General features: G+C 37.0%; 1 protein-coding gene across 1 annotated transcript in view; it reads left to right on the top strand.

Annotated features, from left to right (window-relative positions):
* Positions 1-23,383, top strand: part of GRIK2 (glutamate ionotropic receptor kainate type subunit 2) — a 755,896-nt gene that overhangs the window by 457,036 nt on the left and 275,477 nt on the right. Inside the window, exon 7 of the mRNA XM_088460433.1 lies at positions 22,199-22,342. Within this exon, the coding sequence (XP_088316559.1) occupies positions 22,199-22,342 (144 nt within the window). The remainder of the gene's footprint in view (positions 1-22,198; positions 22,343-23,383) is intronic.

Below are 23,383 nucleotides of genomic sequence, written 5' to 3' on the forward strand. Positions count from 1 at the left end.
CTAACCTCCCCCTCACCCCCTAAAGTGTACCTGGTGCCTGAAGCTGCTATCAAAATGAAAGTCATAATAGTCACAGTGTATCTAATGTTCCCAATGTTCCGATGGTGGTGATCTGATCTTCCGATGTTTGAAAAAAATAAATTTTTTACATATATTGATCATTTTGGATAAATTGAAATAGATGTTCTTCACTTAATTCACTCAAAAAATTACAATTTCTGAGTAGTTTTTGGAAATTTTTTTATCAGTTAAGTGGTTGAAGGATGATACTTGCCTTGCTTCATTAGAAGTTTGGAACACTGGGCCTATTACATTAAAGTGGTGCTCAGCTGCTGAGTAGGATTACTGCCATTCCCTCCATATCTTTGACTGCAAATTACAACATGTGTCTCTTTCTGAGGTGTCTCCACTGCGTGGTCCAAAATTACCATGTTATACATGTATGGGACTTTGGGAATTGTAGTTGTGCCTCTTATATAACAATATACACAGATTTGAAAAGGTCTACAAATCCTGAAAAGTGGCATCCAAATCTCGTAAGATCCATACATGTAAAAGTTATGCTTTTCACCACTTTCAGTTACCATGAGGGAGATGTATCAAACCTTTGAGAGAGATACAGTGGACAAGTTGCTCATAAAAACCAATGAGCTTCTAACTGTCATTTTATAAACTGTGCTAGATAAATGATTGAATGAATGCTGGTTGCGATGAAAAATACCACTTTATCTCTCTCAAATATTTGATACATAAGAGTGGGGAATTTGTAGAGCTTGAGTATGTTGGTTCAAAACAAATTTGAACCACTGTTGTCTACATTTGCTGTAAGCTAAATTTTACAAAAAAAGTTAGTTTTGAATCTCTATGGCTGACCACTCAAATCTGTTAGACCCTATGGACCGTTGTCCATACTGATGATAAAAAAAGTAATCAATTTAATGTGTTTATGTATATAAATCATGCATGCCAGTTCCCTGTATTTATAATACAACCTCATATACAATCTCTGATTGTAGTTGTTCCTTTATAAACAAGTAGGCTTAAATGTAAAATCCTAATCAAATACCATTTAATTAAAGCATTATGGGTTCATTAGAACAAATCAATATGTTGTATTAAATCTCACCTTGCAGACTCAATACAGTCACATTACAACACTGATCATTTTACCAAACTGTTATACAGGGCATCCGCACTGCATTGCTGCAAGCCCACATTACTGGTACAATTTAAACACATTTTTATCAAACAACACCTACCCTACAAAATATGGAAAAATAAATAAATCCTGGTACTGGAGAATACAGAGGGGCCTAGATATGAAAATCCAATCTATCTAATAGGTTAACTTATGGTTTTATCTCAAAGTCACGCTAGTCTCAAGCTTGCCCCTAACCATATTCTCTACAGTATGTGTATATAGTTGTGGACTAATAGTATCTATCTAAACTGCCAACTCCAAGGGATCATTGATCTACAGATAATAGGCTTTGAACTGTTATGTGCATTTTCTAGATTTCAATATTCTGCTTAATCTGCAGAACAACATATAATATTTCCACAGCAACCATGTTAATAGAAAGAGGATGCTCATCCCCAGTGCATCACTAGGTCCTATAGCAAAACTTATGTTGGGGCCACTGTGACCTCTGCTTAGCATGTGTGTCCAGCATATGCAGTTCAGAAGAGGACTCACATAATTATCATGGTGTATACTGTCTTTGTCTAGAGGGTGTGGGTGCCAAAGAATATAAGTACCACCATTGCCAAGACTAGTATTGCATAAATGCTCCAATACAGCTTATAAACTTTGTATTTTCATCTTCAGGTGTGGCCATAAACATACTGCAAATATAAATATATAAGAGAAAGAAAAGTACAATAAACAGACCTCTATAAGCCCTGCATACCACAACAAAATTTGTCTGCCGACACATTATGATTCTTGTTAAAATTGATCCTCCGGCTGACCCAAACCACCTAATACTGACTGATGACACTACATTTATACATATTAATGGTTTATATAACATTAACTTTTATTAACAGTTGTGTATAGAACAGATACAGTACTTCAACCTGTAGACTTTTTTCTTTCTAAGAAGCCTTAAGGATCTATGAAAAGGGGTGATTAAAGCCTTTATTCTTTGGAGAGGGTCCAAAGACTCAAGCCTTACAGCAAGGACTGAGCACAGCAAGGGGTACTTGAAGCAGAAACCTCAAATTAAAAAAAAGAAACTATATTGAGAGCCCCTGCTTCTGTCCAGGTTCTCGCTACAAGTGAAAAAACAGATAAATTAGTGTTGAATATCAGGTAATATTGAAGACATCTCAACCTAACCATTATACTGGAGATGGCACAGTAACCACATGGGGTTCAAAAACCATTTTAAGTCAGAAGGGCCTATTCATTGTCAGGGGCCATACTTAAGCATCCAACTCGCAGTCAGAGCATACTTTACACTGGCACAATTCATCATTGCTCCAATGTGCAGATAGCTGCCCCAAAAAGCACTTACCTCTCCCCCAGCAGTGCATCTATACATGCATGACCTAATGTCACACAAGCGCAAAATCACCAGGGAGGTAGTGAGGAGGCAGTGAAGGGATCCACTCAGATCCCTCTTTGCATCCCCGGAACTACTTTCCATAGGTACTGTAGAAGCGGGGATCCGAGAGCAAGCTCCATCTGAAGATGGCACTTGTTCTCGCAAACAAACACAGAAAATTTTCAGTTTTCTGAATATCAGGTGGTCCTATTCGGTCCCATGATTATTAATGGCCTGGTAACCTAAATATATGGAAACTAGCTTTTCTGCATGGTTACCGGGACATTTATTGTTTGATGAATAGGCCCCTGTGTCACACATCAAGGGGATAAAGCACAAAATCTTTCATAGTGAGGCTAAGGCCATGAGCAATTTCACACTGCAGAATTTACATACCGTTAAATTGTTAAATAATACCTTTGGTTATCCCTGAGGGCTTAACTAGGGAATTGTCTATTACATTTGTCATGATAAGTGAACAGTAGACCTTTCAGTGGTTCTCTCTAATTTTATTTTACATTCTTTCTTTAAGAACCACAAAGATGAAGAAGCCAGGAAATCAATGTGTTCAAAATTAATTACAATCAAGGAGGCTTCACCCTGCTGACAACAGATATATAGGATGAAAATAATTACATGAGCTATTGTGGCAGATGCTTTATTGATTAATATAAAAGAAAGGCAGCTGAAAAAACTGTGATAGAGATGGATCACTGCTGTTTAACAACAAAATCTAAAGATAACTGATCATGTTTTTATCTTCAGGACAAGTGCGTGACCTCTGGAAACACAGAAAAAATCTGTACTGATCTGTCATCTATTATTATTGACAATTGATAACAACAGAAAAAATATTTTAATTTTTAATTCTAGGTGTAAGATAATACTTAAAACTAAAATAATGATAAAAAAATTGCATTTTAGCAAAAATTGCATAAGCATGTAGTACAGTACTTGCATATAATAATTCAAATATGTTTCCCCCATTCTTATTATTACTGTAGCTCCTGATAAATTTCACTGCCAGTTCTACAGCCATATTTGTGAGGGTCCATTGAGGAGTAAATTATCCACTCCTGTTTTGTACATTAATATGCCTGTTCATTATGTTCTTCTACATTTCAGTAAATAATAATTATGTTTATCCACTGGCCCCAACCTCAGTATTTAATGGTTGACTCTTTACCATTTGCTCCTGAACTCTATTTTCTGTCACTGCCCCTTGTCCAAAGTCTTTCTAGGACAGCAAACTGTGGGTACCTTGAAGTGAATGCCATATATTGTAAGAAACTCTGAGTGTACAACTTATTATTCAATGTGTCTTTACAAAACCACTGCTAGTTTCTGATGGCATATAAGATCAAAGTCCTTTTTGAATTATCTTCAGCACTAACATAATCTATTTGTGTCTACAGTTTCCACTTATTTTATTTCCTTTTTCAGCATGCTTGACACCATTAAAACACTTTACTAATATTTCTGTTTGTCAGTGTTTGTGAGCATTCATATGAGCTTAGTTTAGTATTTTGTGCCTTTACATAAGGAGATAGGGTGACTTATTCAAGATTACAAGAGCCTCACTTTATGATTCAAACCAGGGTATGAAGTGAGTCTCAGAATAAATAAAAAAGAACCCTTATTTACTATGCGATGCCTTTACCCTTATGATTTCTGGAGAAACATATCATATTCACACTTCTTATATTACATCGTCCCTTTACTACAACCTTTATAACATGGGGTGAATTTACTAAACAGTGGGTTGGCTATGCTTATAAACCAATGGGCATTGTCTGCAATTTGAGGGCCAAAATACAGTATTCACCATGGGTTAGTCTTCACAGAATTTTGGAAACTGCTGCCAATGGCCATCAGTTTCTAAAAGCCCAAACCCACCTTGGTTTAGTTGTTCCTGATAGAAGCCAACATGAAAAGCTGCAGCAGAAACAAGGAGACCAAATGAAACTAATACAGTTAATGGTGCTTTTTGATTTGATTATCTAATCCTACATGCTCTTTTTGCATCAAACTTGGCTTATTGAATTTTTCTATTTATTTAGCAAAGGTGTAATGAGATGACTTGCTAGTGCTGGTTAAATTTTGTGTTTTTTAAGTTAAATTATAGATGTTTGAGTGCAACTACAAGTTTTCTTGTCCTATTTACTCTTTGCTTAAGCATTTTTTGTTTATTTTAATTTTTGTTATTGTCTGCATTTATTTGTGTGTGTATGGTGTACTTGGGCTTAATGTTAGAATATGATTATTTTTTTGTGTTTGTCCTGTCTGTTGGTTTGCATACTCTCCATTTTTGGTAGTATCAAGTGAGGAAAGACAAGACACAGTGGAAGAGGAGAGGAAAAAAGAAGGGGCTGAGAAGACACAGGAGGTTGAGCAGGTAGCAGATGAGGTTAGCCAACCTCCAAAATCAAAGTCTGTCCACAACATCTGTTTCTCCTACAAAGAAGATTTGGCACTGGTGTGATCTATAGTGCCATATTATGGGAGACAGGCAGCCAAAACTCCTCTTACACAAAAGCAGCAATTATGGGCCAATGTAGTGCAGTCAGTGAATTCTGTGGGACTAATGAAGTGAATGGAGGCACTGTGTCATTAGAGATTCTCTAACATCAAAAGAAGTTTCAAAGACAAGATGATGGAGGAGAGAAAAGCAGCAGCAAGAACAGGGGTAGATCACAGTTTAGACATTTACATTCAATGTTTTACTTGTTTTTTTCTGTTTATTTGACAGCACTATCATGAAACTGAAATTCACCCTCACAAGTCACTCCATCCAGAAGGAAGTAGCTGGTGAGTGCATCCAAAATATGTGCTCAATTGATGAAAGCACAGACAATACACATTAATAAATGGCTTCAAAATTAACACATGCCTCTCATGTTACAGGACCGTTTCCACACATCTCAGCACCCTCCACAAGTAGAGCTGCCAATGAGGAAGTAGCTGGTGATTGCAATCAATACAGATACTCAAGAGCTGCAGGCACAGACATCACACATTAATGAATCCAAAAGTTTAATCTCTGTTCTCAATTCATAGGACCATCAAGTAGCACCAGACCGCCTACTTCAATTGCAGCTGGATAGTAGCAAATATAAAAAAATATGCTTAAAATGTTGATGGGAAAGTGCCAACATTGTGTAATGTTTGTTTAAAGTTTTCATGGCAACATGCTTAAAATGCTTTAAATAATATAACATTTGTCATTCTCCCATCAAAATAATGCTATAGGCATTTCAACATCTGTCAGCATTACTGTCGATTTTTCGAATATGTATCTCCACAGGAATGTCATATGTTAAATTAGCAAATATCTCTTTAACAAGAAAACTCAGTTGCAGATCTCTTTTTGTGTTCATGATCTTCAGGAGCAGAAAACTATCAATACAGCTACTGAAGAGACAGAAGATGTAGACGAAGAGACAGAAACTCAGTTCACCAGCACCTAAAGAAAAAACTGTTCCTGTTATGGCGGCTACTGGACAAAAAAAAAACCCCACAAGGAATCCTGGGCTGGAGATGGTGGAATCCACTGCCAACTTTCAATACCCAGAAACTGGGTTTATGGCTATGCAAAGTAGGCAGAACTTGCAAATGTTGGCATAAATGAGAAGGTACTACTGCTTACATTGCAATACTTATGATGCTCTAAAACAAATTAGCATCTGCTCTTGAGGCCATACATTCTCGGTAAATAAGAATATATGTGGGGTTAAATGGTATTCAGAACTGTGTAAGAGAGATAAACAGTAATGCTTTGTCCTTTGCTGCGCACTTACCAATTTATACACCAACAGAGTCCACCAGCAGTAGCCCAGCATCCAAAGCACAACTCCTCCCAGACATGGTGTTAGAACCAGAGACTATGGGCCTCATTCAGAAGCAGTCATTAGATGCAAGCGGTTGCTCTGAATCAGGGCAGCCGCTTGCATCTTGAACAGCCTCCTCCTTGTCAATCATTAAGCTGTGGGTTAACACCCACAGCTCTAATGACAGACATGGGTGATGGTCACGATGGTCAAGACCATAGCAACCATCGGGGCTTATGACCAGAGCCTAGGGTAGGGTCTGGGCACTCGTAAGCCCCAGGGAGCTTCCTGCTCTGTTCGAGCAGGAAGTTCCCCACTGACATCAGCAATGATGTCAGTGGGGCCGCCCCCAAATGGCAAGCGTTCTGACTGGAACACCTCCATTTGGCCAGGCACACCCCCGGCCCACCCAGAAAACGGGGCGAACTGTCACTCAACATCGACAGCTCACCCCATCTGCTATGAGACCCCTAATGAAGGAGTGCCTATCGTTAGCCAGGTCTCGCTCATGTGCACGACGGAGCCGGCTCCATCATGCGCATGCGCTGTGGGGCAACATTGAGTCGGTTGTGAGTGCTCACGACCGACTCTTAATGAGCTCCTATATGACAAATGAAAAAGCAACAGTGCACCTGACCACTTCAGCTGCAGAAGGAATCCACAGGTGACTCTTGACACCTTATCAATGAACTATGATTTCTCTAAAAAAATTAAAAGACTACTCAAATAGAAAATAAAGAAAAGACTTGTCTTTATCTTATCAGATAATTCTCTTTTGGATAGCTGTTACATACACATAGAAAATACACTTCTAGTGCAACATGCCAGTATACTTTTAAAAGGTAAATTTTAATATAACTATTCGCATAATGATAGGTTAAAAATAGCACATACAATATATCTTATAGGATTATCCTCAAAGAGTACTGTACATCCCGGAAAAAAGTAGGAAAGGAGCCTGTGGTAAGTATCCAAAAGTAGTTTTCTCTGAAGCCTTGTTATGGATGCTCTCTTCCCTGAATCCTGGATCAGTCCTTTGGCTTTGTATGTCAGGTATACATATACCTTTTTCAACAGGAAGTGATAAGGTTCTGGCTGGGCTCCTTTTTATGTGAAAGTTATATAATCACATTTAATTTTTTTGTCATGTGATTCAACAGTTCCTCTACAAAAAATATACGTTATAACATCTGAAGAATGCATAAAAAAAACATAAGTCAGTGTATACAATCATAAATTAATAAATATCATTCCAAAATGGATTTTCAATATATATATATATATATATATATATATATATATATATATATAATCGATTTTATGTAAACCAGAGTAATATCAGTAACCATTCACTGGATGCAGAAGGAAAAACTTATGTTATCAAAATCTATATGTTGGCTGGCATGCGGGTGTTAATAAGCTGCATTGCAAAGTGTGTCTTAAATGTACAGTATTGTGCAGACAAAAGTGAATAACTTAAAACCAAATAGGTTCAGAGTAAACAGCAAATACCTCAGATACTGGAAAACACATGCACTTCACATGCATTCCACTACCAAGAAGGATCAAGGCCAGTACTGGAAGTTGCATTGGTGTCACATACATTCCAGTAACAGGAAGAAGGATTGAGACCAGTCCTGTAAGTCGCATGGTGTCACCTGCATTCCAGCAAGCAGAAAAAAAGAAAAATGAAGTCTGCAGTATATCTGAAAAAAGTATGTGATGTGCATTCCAACATACCCGAAATGATGTCCCCCTCACCAAAACGAATGAATAAACTTTAAGGGGTCTGTCCATCATCCCTTAATTTATTATTTTCACCGACTTTTGTAGAAATTGAGGACCAGGGCCATTCATTATCAAGGTGACACATTACAAATTGCACAACATGTAACAATAAGAGTTATCACATAAATATCAATATCTAAAATAAGGTTTTAGGTAAAAATACACCGAGACATGTTTTTGACAGAGGTTTCTAAGACACTGGGGGCAAAATTTACTAAAGGGTGAGTTCTAAAACCCAGTGATTTGGCATAGGATTCTAAACCCCGGAGGTTTGGTGGAGGTGGTTTCTAAATGACACCAAAACTGCCGCTTAGTAACTGCTGCCAAACAGCCACCAAACCGCCAGGGTTTAGAACCTGCCGCTTAAAAAGTTTTGCCCTGGCTCCCATTATTCTGTTTCCAAAAGGAGGAAAGAAAAATAATAACATTTTGTGGCTGCACAAACACTTTATTTTTTGAATGCCTAATTATAAACTTTGTTGCTATTTTTCAAACTACTTCAAATTGTATATATTTGTTTCATTCTGTGTAAGAACATGTTGATAATTGTTTACCAAGCCTTCTCTCCTATGCATTATAGTTGTAGCAGTTACTATACATTTGTGGTAAATAAAAAACATATCTTGGTTTTTAAAGTATTGTTGCTTGTGGTTTTCTTTTAAAAAAAACAAAAACAAACAGCCTCCTCTATACTGTGCAAGTCACCAGATGGTAAAAACTAGAGATGTACGTGAACCCCTGTGTTTTCGTCTTGGTTCTAATTCAGCATCTTGTTTTGGTTTTGGCAAAACCACCCTCAAGAGGTTTAGCTCTTTCCGACTCTGAACCCTAAATTTGGGTGTGTTTGGTTTTCAGGAACACCAAACTGCACATCTCTAGTAAAAGCACCTGAAAGGTTATTGTCTGCTACAATATCTAGGGGAATATATATTTGTTAATCTCCTCCACTAGTAAAAACAGATACGAAAGATGTATGATATAGCCAAAAAGATGTGCAGACCCAGAATAATTTCTGAGTAATTCTAATAAACAATGTTTAAAAATAGGAGATACACTAATTACTCATTTATTCATGATATATAAAAAATGTATTAGATCATCCAATAATAAAATAATATTTTATTTAGAATATGAGGACATATCCAATTGGGCACAAGGTTTTGCCGGAAAAAAAAATGCGGACCACGCAATTAATTTTGGATTACCACAGCTATGTACGCTCCCGATACCTGCAGTATCCAAATAAAAAAAATGGTAATGGGTTTTCATGTGGGCAAAATCTAGTGGGAGAAGTAAAAAAAACTCACCTGTTCCAGCTGCTCCGGTCTCTATTGTGCTTGGCTGCTGCTCTCCACACTCCTCTGTCTGGCTGCTGCACGGACTTCTTGATCTAAATGTCTACACAGCACACTGAGGTCACATACACGCAACACACACTGGACCAGGTCATGGGGGTTACAAACATGACAGTGGGGTCATATAACTGACAGGGTGTCACTAACGGGGTCACACAAAGGAGTCACACACACACACACACACTGACAGGAGGTGACAGGAGTCTCACACATGCAGAAATCACATACTCTGCAGATGTTGGAGGGAAGCAGAGGAGGAAGACAGTGCTGCTTGAAGGTGTGTAATTACTGGACTAATTATAGTCATTAAGGGTTGCCACAGGGGTTTAGAAGAAAGTCACAACAATTTTTACCCTGAAATAAGGAAAAAATAGACCTGCCCTGGAGGGGCTCAAAAAAGAAAGTGAGAGCTCAAAAAAAAATCAAAACCCCACACCCAATTGAATATCCAAAAATTTCGCACCTGCAGTAAAAATCCCCACAGGAGCAAAATTTTTGGTAAACTCGCACCTGGGGCCTGATTCAGAGACAGGCACTAATGTGATCGCACCTGCTATTTCATTCACATCTCAGCTGAAAAAATATGCTAATGGTTGCAAAGCTTATCCGAGTATAAGGAAGCCCACTGCTGCCTTCTCATATGCATACAATGTTGCTAACATGTATAAATATCAGTAACATCGATGCACATCCAGCAGCCATCTTGCCATTGACCTGCTGCAGCCTTGGAAGCTCTCCTGACACGCAGAGCTGTGTAGAAGATCGCAGTGGCTAATTTATGCATGCCCATGAATGCCATTCAAACTGACAGACACATCTGCGTTTTTTTGACCACCCCCTGTTACCACCTCCAAACGCTGACAGCCTGTCACTCACTTTGCTATGGAATCCTCTCTGCATCCATAGTCACAATGTGATCGCTACACATTCGCAGTGCGACTTATATGCATGCGATGGCAAAAAATTGCTCGATCTGCGACTGTAATCACCAATGTGTCCAGCTCTGAACCAGGCCCCTAATTGGATATATCTCATAGTGTCACTTTATACCCTGTATACCCTGGAACTATTTGGGAATTTCCTATTCTCCTGATCTATATGATACATACCCCATTTAAAACATTTTGGTACTTACTCTAGGGGCCTAATCACACACAATGACAATGTTCACAGAGTTGAGCAATATTTTTCTACTACGCATGTATGGAAATTCCTAAAAGCGCATACAATGCATATGTCACATAATGTCCCAAAGTTTGTATGCACAGAGCCAGCAGTTACAGGGTGTTCCTTGGTGGTGACTGGGAGATGGCTATTCAGACACATGAAAATGGTCTATCTTATGGGCCTATTATCGAACTGGTTGTATACACAGGTGCTATCACACACATTGCAGGCCATACTCAGATGGAAAATCTGTACCTGCCATAGTTTTGATGGTGCAGCTAATAGTTGCTCAAAGTGGGCATCTCAGTCATTCAAATGTATACAAGTACACAAGGGGAAGGACTGACACTAGCAATATCATCAGATTATAGGAAAAGGAAATAGATGCATGCAGGGCCATAACTAGGGTAGTGTGACCAGTGCCATGGCACAGGGCACCGCTAGGCAGGGGGCACTGTTTGGGCCTGTCAATTTTCTTGTTTATTATCATTCTCACTTGTAGCTTCCTCTTCTTTTATCCCCAGCATCTCCTGGCCTCCACTATGTCTTCCCTGGGCCTTCCCCATGAGTCCATGGCCCTTTTTCAGGTGCAATTTCTTATGTCCCTATTTAACCACTTAACTGATGATTTTTTGCCAAAAACCACTCCAAAATTGTCGGGTTTTTTTATGAGTGAATTAGCTGAGGAACATCCATTTTAACTTTCAAGATTTGTAAAAAAATATATTTTTAAAATAACTGAACATCGGGACCACCAATGGAACACTGGAAACATCGAGGCCATCGCGATATTCAATTAGAGACCAGATACAGGAACTAGGTATGTCAGGGGCATTAGGGGGGAGGTTAAACTTACTTTTCCCCAGCGGCTGCTCAGTTTTGCAGGCGTTGGGTAGAGGGTCCTGCTTTGCTCATTGATCTGCAGTGATTGGCAGCTCAGCAGACAGAGGGGGAGTGGGTGCTGGCAATTAGAGGGACCGTAAAAAAGGTCCCTCTGAGTCCTCAGATAGCAGCAGCTGCGGGAAGATTTTCTTCCAGCAACCGCCCTCATGTTTATCTTTCTGGATGAAATTTTACATCCAGTACTGATAAAGCACTGCCTGGTGTGGACAGAAGCTTACGTCCATGCCAGGCAAGTGGTTAAAAAATTGGGGGCGGGCGCCAATGCTCTCTCTGGCACAGGGCACCAAAAAGTCTAGTTATGGCTCTGCATGCATGTGTCAAATGAGGTTGTGTAAAACATACCCATCAGCCATCTTTCAACATTAGTCCTTCCATAATCTTTTTATGTAGGGATGACTTTCTGATTATGTAGACATCATGGTGGAAGCCATACACTCAGTATTCAGAATGTAACACCATATTTCCTACAGCCAGAATATAACAAATATTGGTATCCCTTTTAATAGGTTTAAAAATGGATTCTAGACTATTTGTCAGTGTTTTTTCTCAAACTTGCTACTCAGGAGCTAAACATTTACTTGGGCAGTTTTGCCGGCAGGTTTACAGTGTTTTCTGAAACCATCGTTTAGTAAATTGTTTTGTATTTTTTCCACTGAAAAAGTGGAATGGCAATGTGTAGTGGAATATTTATTTTACATGGTGGATTATGAGTGGTTTGGGTTTTAGTTACTTAGCGGACCCCTGTAAAAGTCCTAGCTAAGGATGGAAGGAGGAATACACTGGGACCAATTAATTACTGATTGTCAGATTGGACACAGGATATCCCAAGAGGATTGTGCTTAGTTCATATATTACAATTATTATTATTATTATTATTATTATTATTAGATTGTCAATACAATAGGTACACTGGTAACTGGTATTGTAAGTACCTGTATTCTTTTTATAAACTTTTTATATACATATCCATATTTTTTTAGTTTGGTATATTATTTTTTGAGTTTTGTTATACAGTATATATTTTTATGACTTGAGCTCTATATCTGCCTCAATACCATAACACCCCTAACCAATTATAATTGTTTTCAGCAGATCACTAAGCCTCTTTGAATACCACCGAAAATAAGCAGTCTGGCCAATGCTTTATAAATTCCACCCATATTTCTCTGTGGTTCTTTTCTTACACTGCAACACACTCTTCAAAATTATATGTATTACGTGTATCATTATTCAGCTTTCCTTATTTGCAAAGATTAACAGTTCACAAGCAGAACACCAGATAATATTCTGTTCATTGGGAACCAACACCTTAAATAATGACATATTTTACAGTTTCATAGTTGTACTTAGATAATAAAAACAGTATTGTACTATTATTGTTAGTAATCTTCCATTATGTTTGTTTCCTTGGAAACCATAGAAGAGGACCTTGAAATAAAAATGTGTCCTCACAACATACACTAAAACAGTCATTATAGTGAATGTAATGGCCTCAGGCATTTTGAAGAGAAACTGCATATATTTTATTGTGACATATTACGGTATAAATTTAAATGACTATTACTGAATAACTATTGTTACTTTCCTAGCATGAAATAAGGTAATGTTTCTCCCAAAGTGATTTCTGTATTTTAATAGGACTTTAAATGATAAGAGGACTATAATTATTACAAATATGTAAAAGAGGCAATTAAATGTAAATAGGGTATGCCTTAAATAAAATTAAAAAAGGTTACTGTTAATTCCCGAAATATTAGTTTTGATGATTGAGATGGTGAATTCATTTTTATTTCAGTGAATTTCTCATGATATTTCTTTATACTAGGCACAGACAAGTGTCTTTCTCCAATATTTATCAAACTTATGCACTGTGACCTGAGTAACATAATTTCTTGTTGATTGTGATTCCCTTTTTGATTATACAAGGCCTCTAGTTTCTCTGATTTAGCCTGTGTACCTACTTACAAATCTGTGCCCTATACCCAAATCTATGACATTCACTGACCTCATTTACTATCTAAACTATTAGACAGTTGTTAACTGTTGGAGTTGATCTGTATAGATGCTAACTGTCCTGTTTATTAGAAAATATGAAGACACATGAACCAATCACCTAATACAATCAAGCCTTGTTTCTAACCAATCAAACCCCAACTCAATCCACTTATATAACACCCATTTCTCTTATGAACATTCTCAATTCCAGTATATTACTTCTGTTTTGTGGTTTTTTTTAAGTGAGAATGCCTCCTTGGTTAATGCCCTTTGCCATTATTTTCCATGGGGACTAATTTCCATGGGGATACTTTCCAAATCCTAATAATAATAATAATAATAATAATAATTTGCCTATTTGACTTGCTGCAAGTAGATTGAGTTGGGTCTAACTATTTTATTTCTGCCTCACAATGCATCCTGTAGAAAGTCCTGTCTCTCTGTTATTCCTCAACTAATTGATGTTATTCTGGCCAATGGTCGATCCAGTAGAAGATCTCATTGAAAGCTTGGAGATAAATGTTAGGTTATCAATCACCCCCTGAATGAGAAAATGCAGTAGATTTTCTAATCATGCCATTGCACTATATAGTTTACTTTAATTCAGTTTTCTCATTCTGCCTACTGTAGGTCTACTTGTACCAGACATATTGGCAGCCGAATATATAAATATAAACTTAATTTTATGTGAAGCAGACAAGGGGAAATGTATCAAACTTTATAAAGAGGAAAAGTGTGGGCATTGCTCTTAGCAACCAGTCTGATTCTATCTACTGTATCATTATCTAGTGCATTTAAAAAAATATATAGTTGCTATGGGTATCACCTACATTTGTCCTCTTTAGAAGATTTAATACCTCTACCCAAAAAAAGAGGCTATGCACTTTTTCAGGGAGAGACTGATCCATGAGACAACAAAAATATAAAAAAAATCAGTTGTGGCTCATGGACAACTGGCTCATTCAGTTTTCAAGGGACATTCTAACATTCTAATGAGTGCTACAGTATGTGAAAGTCACAGAATAGCTTGGTTTATGGAAGAAGTTGGGAAATCTTTGTGAAATCTGTTGGTATACTTTGTGCCTTTCATTGTATGGAATGCCCTCATCTTGTCAAGATATGATGAAATTTAAAACTTGCAGGAATGTTTTATTTTTGCTCCTAATCTATGAGAATGATCTTTTATTATTAGTGCAGATATAATAGGCTATCAAATTAAATTGATTATAATTAGAGATTAGAGTTCGGTTTTGGTATGATATGTGCACAGTGGAGGTAGCTGGTTTAGCGTACATGAGTGCTCGGTTGTTAGTTGTATTTACCGTTATCTCAGTCTCCTTGTAGCAGAGAGGGATAGTTGGCTCTTAGGGAGCTTGATATAAAATCACAGTGGGCAGCAATGAGGTAACAGGTGCCCAGCACACTATACCAGCTACCTCCACTGTGCCCATATCATATGGTGAGTACATCCTGTGGCTGACTGGTTGTATACACTGGCTCACTGCACAGCTTGAAGAGTCCCAATCCTGGCAGTCAGACCACTGCCCATCACATAGGCAAAGATGCTGGACCTGGTGGATTTACTTGCTGATAACTGGGACCCGGCTGTATGCACTTTCTGGCCACCCGAGAGGTGAGATTATATTCTAGATTCAGACCATTGAGTACTCTGGACTGGTTCATTTAGAGACTTTGAGCCTTATAAATGTGCAAAAAGGCATAAATAACTTATATATCACAATATGGCAGGTAGTCAATTTTAATCTAATGTAATCTAATTCCAACATTGTTATGTTTTTAGTTATGTATGTCTATTAAATTGTTTCCTTTGTAATTGTCTATCAGTGCTATCTATTTTTTGTTTTCTGATTGTTGGCTTGTATTTTAGTGCAGCTAAAGATAGTGTGGTACAGTTAGAGGGGTGGATAAAAAAAATATACAAAAATCAGCATTGACATTAAATAAATTGGTTGTTTCATCAATGTGTACAATTTAAGTGTTAACCCATTTTGTAAAGAATAAAATATGTATATAATTTCCCACATAGCTACAATTGTGAATGCATCAAATCACCAATAAAAAATTAGAAAAAAACTGGTCCAATAAGCATACAGTGCAATTTAACAGTTCATAAAACCACAAAATTAAATCTGTCTAAAAGATTTATTAAATTTCACTTAATAAAATGGTGTGTGGGATGTGTGAGCAAGTGTGAATTAAGTATAATGATCCCAGGGGCAATATATTTTATTACCTGTTGATGGTGTGAATTGTTGAAAACATTTATCCTTGTTTCTTATTTTGTCTAGTAGATACAATTGTTGAATACAGAAAGCGTGTATTTAGATTTTTCAGTTTAGTGACAATAGACTAAACTTGTAAAAGTCAAGGTTTCATGAACATCATTTTGTAATTGGATTTCAATGAAAGTATTTATATATTAAAATAAAGTTGTGTTATACTTCGTATTCATGTAAAAAATTTACTCTTTAACAAAGATACTATGATTATGTATTTAGGGGGTTATGACAAACAGACTTTAACTGTATAGCATACACACTTAATATGCATATGAAAACATCATATGCTGTATACTATAGTAAAGTATAATAACTCTTCACATCTCTATTTAGAATGATAAAATAGTTTTTTTTTAAAACAAAACAGAGAAAAATTTATTTTTTATCAGATTCAATGTATTCTCTATGTCATTTTGCATATAAATTAAAAACTAGATAACCAGTAGACTAAACTTGCCATATGCCAATCACCGGGAATTCTTTCAAGAGAAAGTAAACATTATAAATACACATTTTATGCACTTTACTGCTGACAGTTCACTAGAATTTATGTCCTATAACTTTTAATGATAGTTCTGTATATTTCAGGAATGCCTAAGACACATCTTAAGAAAAGGAACTGTCAACTGAGATAATGATAGGCTCCTCAAAATGACATACCTTATGCTGCTTCTGAAAGCTACTGAGTGACAAGAAGTTGCTACTGACAATCACAGTGCATGCTTTGTTGTACTATTTAATATGGGTTTCCCCAAATTCTCTGGCTCCTCCAGGCTTTGGACTAGAAATGGATGGACAGATCATTTTATGCATTATAGATGATATGCCAGCCTATTACCCAAACCATAACAGCCTGTCTACATTTCTAATCATTCAAATGAAAAGTGTGTTACAGTTTAAAAAGAAAAGAAAAACTCTGAGCTTAGTTATAATGTTTGTCAGTTTTTATTGGTAAAATTTTCATTGTATAATATTGCAAATTTTTTTGTAAACTATCAGTTTATTCATTATGCCAAAATAGATAATTTTTTCATACTTTTTAACTGACTCAAAATAAAAAATATTTTAATATTTAGTATAAGTACTTTGCTAGGTATAACTACGTCAATGTGAATGTACTAATATTAAATATTTATACAAACAATATAATTGTGACTTCTATCTGCTTTGGAAAGGTATAAGGATATTAGTAATGTTAGTAAAAAAAACCAATGTTTTTTATGAAGGAAGGCTAACTCAAATATATGTTTTTATAGCTCTTTTTTTATATGTAAAAATTTGAGGTGCATTACTAAAATATTATCGATGGTACCCAAATGCGCATGCGCACAATGGAGGCTGCTCCGTTATGCGCATGCGCGAGACCCGGCGAGCGACGGGGAAGCCGTCGCTCGGGGTCTTGCACCAAAGGGGGCGTGTTGTCAATGGTGAGTGACAGCACGCCCCCTTTGGTGGGTGTGCCAGGGCGTGGCTGCCCATGGGAACGCCTACTGTCTGGGTCCAGCCCCACTGACATCACTAGTGATGTCAGTGGGAGTGATTTTGGCTCTGATAGAGCCAAAATCACTCCAGGGCTTGCAGCAGCGAGAACCTACCGCAGGGTCTCGTCGCAAGCCCGATGGTCACGATGGTCTTGACCATCGTGACCATCATCATGGACGCTCGCATAAGCTGTGGGTGGTAACTCACATATGCGAGCATCCAGGAGGACGCACCAAAAAAACACCAAAAACGCCCTGATTCAGAGCGGGGGCTCGTTCATAGCGTCCGGCTCTGAATCATGCCCATATTTCCTTAATTTAGCTCTTTGTATTTGTAATGTTTATATAACACAAGCAAACCAATGTTTACACTTTGTTGCATTTTGTATTTATCAGGAATATTTATCACAATCCACAAATAAATTGCAGTTGTGATGTGAAAAATATTGCATGAATGTATTATGATTTGCAAACAGGGATAGAGCTTGCGAGAAATCTATGTCCTTGTGAATCCCCTCCCTGCACTTCTTAGGTATTTTTTTTACAAAAAATACCCTGAGAATGAGAGCACCCCACCACTGTCCTCCTTCTAAGAACCTTGGCTATGTGTTACTTTGGTGATGGTTGGTGATTGGGAGGAGGAGAGGTTGTGCAGGACAAAGAAAACTCTTACCTGGGGCACTCTTATTCAATCTAGTAGTTAAAACTTAACTTTTAATCATTAGCAAACTTGACTAACATAACCAACAATAACAAAAAACAACAATTAGTAAAATGTATACTGTATACACACATTTGTAGTTAATGAATATTAAACCTCACAAAGTATCAGAATTAAGTACCTGTATACCTCTGTCAATAACAGTATGAAATAATTATTTTAACCACTTTTCTCTATATAAAATAAACAACCATATGCACCATCACATGTATGTTGTCATCAGTGGAGTCTAAAAAAGTTTTGTTAAAGCATCAATGCAATCAAAACCATATAAATAACTGCTTCAGTGTGTGACAGTCATCATTCAAATAGTGAACAGTTTTCACATCCAGTAATGCCAGAGAGCATTGTTATTTAACACCTTGTGATGATTATAATATGGTAGAAAAGGATGAAAGAAAGCATGCAAACAGCATGAATCTGGTTTCTATTTTCTTGGTTGTTTGTCACATGACATTGAAAGATGAGAGTGCAGGTGTGATTTATGCTTGTATGTAAAAATGCTGTATCTGCTTTTGGACAAAAAGCATCTAAGACATTGGGCCTGATTCAGACCAACTCGCGAGCGGCTGTCCGCTAGCAAGTGGGTCGATGTTATGCACTGAGCATGCGCACGACGGAGGGAGCTCCGTCGTGCGCATGCGCCAGACGCGACGAGCGAAGGAAAGTCCTTCGCTCATTGTGTCCGATCAAAAGGGGCGTGCTGTCAATGTTGATTGACAGCACGCCCCCTTTGGTGGGCGTGCCGGGGGCGTGCCTCCCTGCTGGGGGCGTTCCCACGGGAACGCCTCCTGTCAGAAGCCGGCCCACTGACATCACTAGTGATGTCAGTGGGAGTGATTTTGGCTCTGATAGAGCCAAAATCACTCCGGAGCTTGCGGTTGAAAACCTCAACCGCAGGCTCCGGCTCGCAATTTCGATGGTCGCGATGGTCTCGACCATCGCGGCCATCACAAAGCACGCTCGTATAGCCTGTGGGTGGTGACCCACAGCTATACGAGCGTCCAGGAGGACGCTCCATGAAAATGGAGCCCGGCCCTCATTCAGAGCGTGCGCTCTGCTCAGAGCGTACGGCTCTGAATGAGGGCCATTGTTTGCCAATGAGAGTACAGAGAAGTACAGATAAAATAAAGAGAGTATGGGTAATAAAGGTAGCAATTAAAATCTGCATTGCAATAGTACAAAAAACTTGGTAAAATATAGTTGGTGACATCAACAGTATTGAGTCCATGATACTCAATAAACAATAAACTACTACCAAATCACACTAGGAATTTGTAAATTATACACATTAGATTGTGTTGTATAAAGGTGTGTGAAAGAAGACCTTTGCTAGTATGTAAAATCACATGTGCTGTTAGCTCTCTTACTAGCAGGCTATGAAGGGTGAGGGGAATTATGAGGGGGGATTAGGACCTACAATCACATACATTGTGGCTGCCAATTAGAATTCCCGATACCTACCTCCTGCTTTAGATATTTTAAAGGGATGTGTTATATCTTATTGAAGATTCCCATGCACTCTACAGACATTGAACATTCATTTATTCATAATGTAAAAACAATATTATATGTATATGAAATAAACAAAATATTAATTTCCATAAACCCATTTACTCTTAGTTGTGTGAACAATATTGTATCCCATATTATCATCCCAATAAACAACAACTTGTTGCAGAACAAATCTCCATAGCATAAGTCATAATAATGCTGACCACTTAGGAATGCAATGCTAATAAGTTTTCTTGGATTATACACCTCAGCACTGTAGCTAATGAATGTAAATTATGAACCTTTGTGTAAGGATTAAATTATAGTAATTACTTATATTTATTATTTATAATACTGTATTTTAGTACAGTTTATAGTGGTGTTAATATAAACTAAATTATACTTAGAAGTTACAGTTTTCATTATAGGCAACAAAGCTCTTATATAGATAAGATAAGTATATCCATACTCTTATCTTGTGAGCTATCACTAATAGTGGAAATTATGAGCTATTTGCTCCTGTGTTGCTGACATGTAATTCTAAATATATGAAGCTAGCTGTAATTGTTGGTTTAAACTTTAAATCTTTGCAGTTAAGTAGATTAATGTACTATGTAGTTATAAATTATGTTAGTCTGCTTAGCTGAAATGGTTTAAACTGACAATTGCAACTAGCTTCATATAGTTAAATTACAGTACTTTGTTTGCAGGAGTAAATAGCTGTATGTGTTTAGTGACTAACCATGGTGGAGGTTGGAAATGCAAGTCCCATTGTGGCATTCTAAGAAATGTGTGTTTTAAATACAGGGGAATTTGACCAATAGTCCATCTCTAGCACAAGTGCAAGAGCGAATCAAATGAGCCTGCCAGCATTGCCCCCCAATACATCAGGAAAAAAAACTTGTGATGGTGAGGAAACATTGGATCCTCACAATTGCAGCATCATAGAAATGGCATATGTCAAGTCAAGTCTTTTGAAATCCATAGGTCAAAGCAGCTAATTATCAGCAGCTTTGACAATCCAAAGCATATTATATCTACCACTTGTCTTCATCCACCAAGAAACCCCCGTACCCCTCCCCTCTTTACCACTAGAGTGAATAAATGAAAGATTGAAGATTAATGACTTTTGCAATGTGTCCTCCCAGTGACCAATGCTACAATAGTTTAAAAATATTAGGGATTGGAGGACATTACATTACCTAATAGTTAAATGATGCAAGATGCTAATGCCTGAATGGCACAATTACAATCAGTGCACTGTTAGTGTCATGCTAATGCTTGCTACAAATGTATCTGTAAACAAATAATTTTTTTCTTATTAAGTTTTAGAGTAAACATAGACCATTGAAAATGTTTATATGTCTTATTTTTTTGTAATACAGAAGACTTCAATTCTATTTACAAAACCAACTAAAAAAATGTTTTTTAAAATTCTTATTTTCACCTGTTTCATGTACATTTTAACACCACCATCATAAGTTTATTTTCCAGAAAGAGCGCTGCAAAAGTAAAAAAAAGACTGTATCAAACTTTTGACATCTGATTATGACATAGTATGCATATGTCTTATTCTCTCATGGGTTTAATGAAATACAACATTTAAAACCTCTGTTTATATCATCTTTAAGAAATTTAAGCATATGCTTTTACATGTTTATTATTATTTTGCTATTATTTTGTGACTATGTTTGTTTTTGTCTGTAAGTCAACCACAATGGTATCCATCCACAGGGTTTCCAAACTACTGTACAGTATCAAACACCTCTAAACCTGACCACACATCTAAAAGATTATTTTTTTAACCAGCCAAATAGCTGGCTGGTTGGAACACAAATCTGTAATGTATGGAAGCAAGCGGCAATCAGCCATTTGCTCCCAAACACTGGAAAACAGACAAAATTGGACATTCAAACAAGTTAGTTAAATACATTTGATTTAACTGACTTTTTGTACACATGCACTTTCCAGAGAACTGGAGTTTTGAAATATTGCATTAGAGAATGCATCATTCTTAAGGTGCATAACCACTACATGAGAGTGGAACGACTGTACGATTACAACATTGTAATCATTCAATCATTCACCATGCTGTGCTGTGGATAATGTGCCTACACTGAATGATATGTCATTCAGTGCAGGCATCCTCCCTCATCCCTGAACATGCCCAAGCTGACGATCTCATCAGGTTGGCCTGCATGTTCAGGCGATGACAAATGGCAACAATGACCAGCGGGAATGCGCATCACTGGTCGTTGCCGGAATTTTACTGCACGATTAACTAATGATTAATGAACGTTTGAATGATAAAGATGTTGTAATCGTTCAATCGCTTATTTTTCTCGTGTAGTGGATACGCACCTTTAGTGGAATATTTAAAAACTCTGATTAAGGACACACTCATTTGCAGTGTTGTTCTAGTATTAATTTATTTTTTAAGTAATTGTAGGACTAAAGGTGTAAAACAGAGCACATATGGAAAGTCAACAAAGAAGGGGACTTAATACAAAAAAATTATGTTATTTTAATAGTAGTGTTTTCATTTTATTTAAATAACCTACAATTACTAGTCAGATACATTGTATATTATTGATACAGACAATTCACTTTCATTTCAGACTGATGCAGCACTGATGTATGATGCAGTCCATGTTGTTTCAGTAGCTGTTCAGCAATTTCCACAGATGACAGTCAGTTCCTTACAATGTAACCGGCATAAACCATGGAGATTTGGTGCTCGGTTTATCAGTCTGATTAAAGAGGTAAGACTTGGCTTAACCCATTTTTATTTTTCCTTATACTTTTATCTACGAAAAGCAAAATTCATATGTAATTAAAACAGGTGCAGGAATTACTGCACATGCATACTGTGTACATTGTGATAATAACAATAGCCATGTTTTTGTGCAGCTGCACTAATGTAGAAATATGATATATTGAAATGTTTGAATAATGTGCGAGGACCCCAATGTTTTGCTTTTGGTTATAATTCATCATCATATTTTGGTAAAACCACTCTCAAGTGTTTTGGTTCGGTTTTAGATTTCATAAAAATCAATAAAAAAATTAATAAAAACAGCTAAAATCATGTATAATTTGGACCTGTGTACTTGCAATCCAAAACCCTAGTTCAGTCTTTAAATCTGAGTTCTGAACTGGCAGCAGACTTGAGCTGGGACTTGGTTCTACTTTGATCCCCAAAGTGATTCTGAACTGGGATTCGATTTGACTCGGAACCCCTAAGTTTGGGTGTGTTCGTATTTTAGGAAAACCGAACCACACATCTCTAATAAATATTATTGACTGCACTTACTATACAGTATATTCCGCACATTAATAATTAATTGAACATTAAATGCTAACAATTAGTTTAAAATATTATGCAAAATAATTTGTACAACACATGTCTAAATAAAAAAAGTATAAACAATTATTATGTCCATATTTATGTGCATAATGTGTCTAAAACCTATAGCTCAGTGAACATATTTAGTAACTAATTTGATGTGCATAACAACTAAATGCATTTGGCTCTCCTGCATCAGCTGTTGGGAATTATGTTTTTAATCCGTGAAGACTATTCATTCTCAGCCTAATGGTGTTTTGCCATCAATGTCAGCTTTCTGAATTTAGACATGGTTTAACTTTTTACTAATTCTGCCTAATTTTCCTTTTCTATTAATTGCAACCTCATTCAATCTCTTAATTGAGTTGGCCACTATGCTCACAAGACAGCTGCTAGTAATTGTTCCATATGATTTGTGTACTAGGAGTGGTCAAGTTTAACAGCCAATTACATCAAA

The sequence above is a fragment of the Taudactylus pleione genome, unplaced genomic scaffold (genome assembly GCF_031769625.1).
Source record: "Taudactylus pleione unplaced genomic scaffold, aTauple2 ptg000046l, whole genome shotgun sequence".
NCBI classification, from domain to species: Eukaryota; Metazoa; Chordata; class Amphibia; order Anura; family Myobatrachidae; genus Taudactylus; species Taudactylus pleione.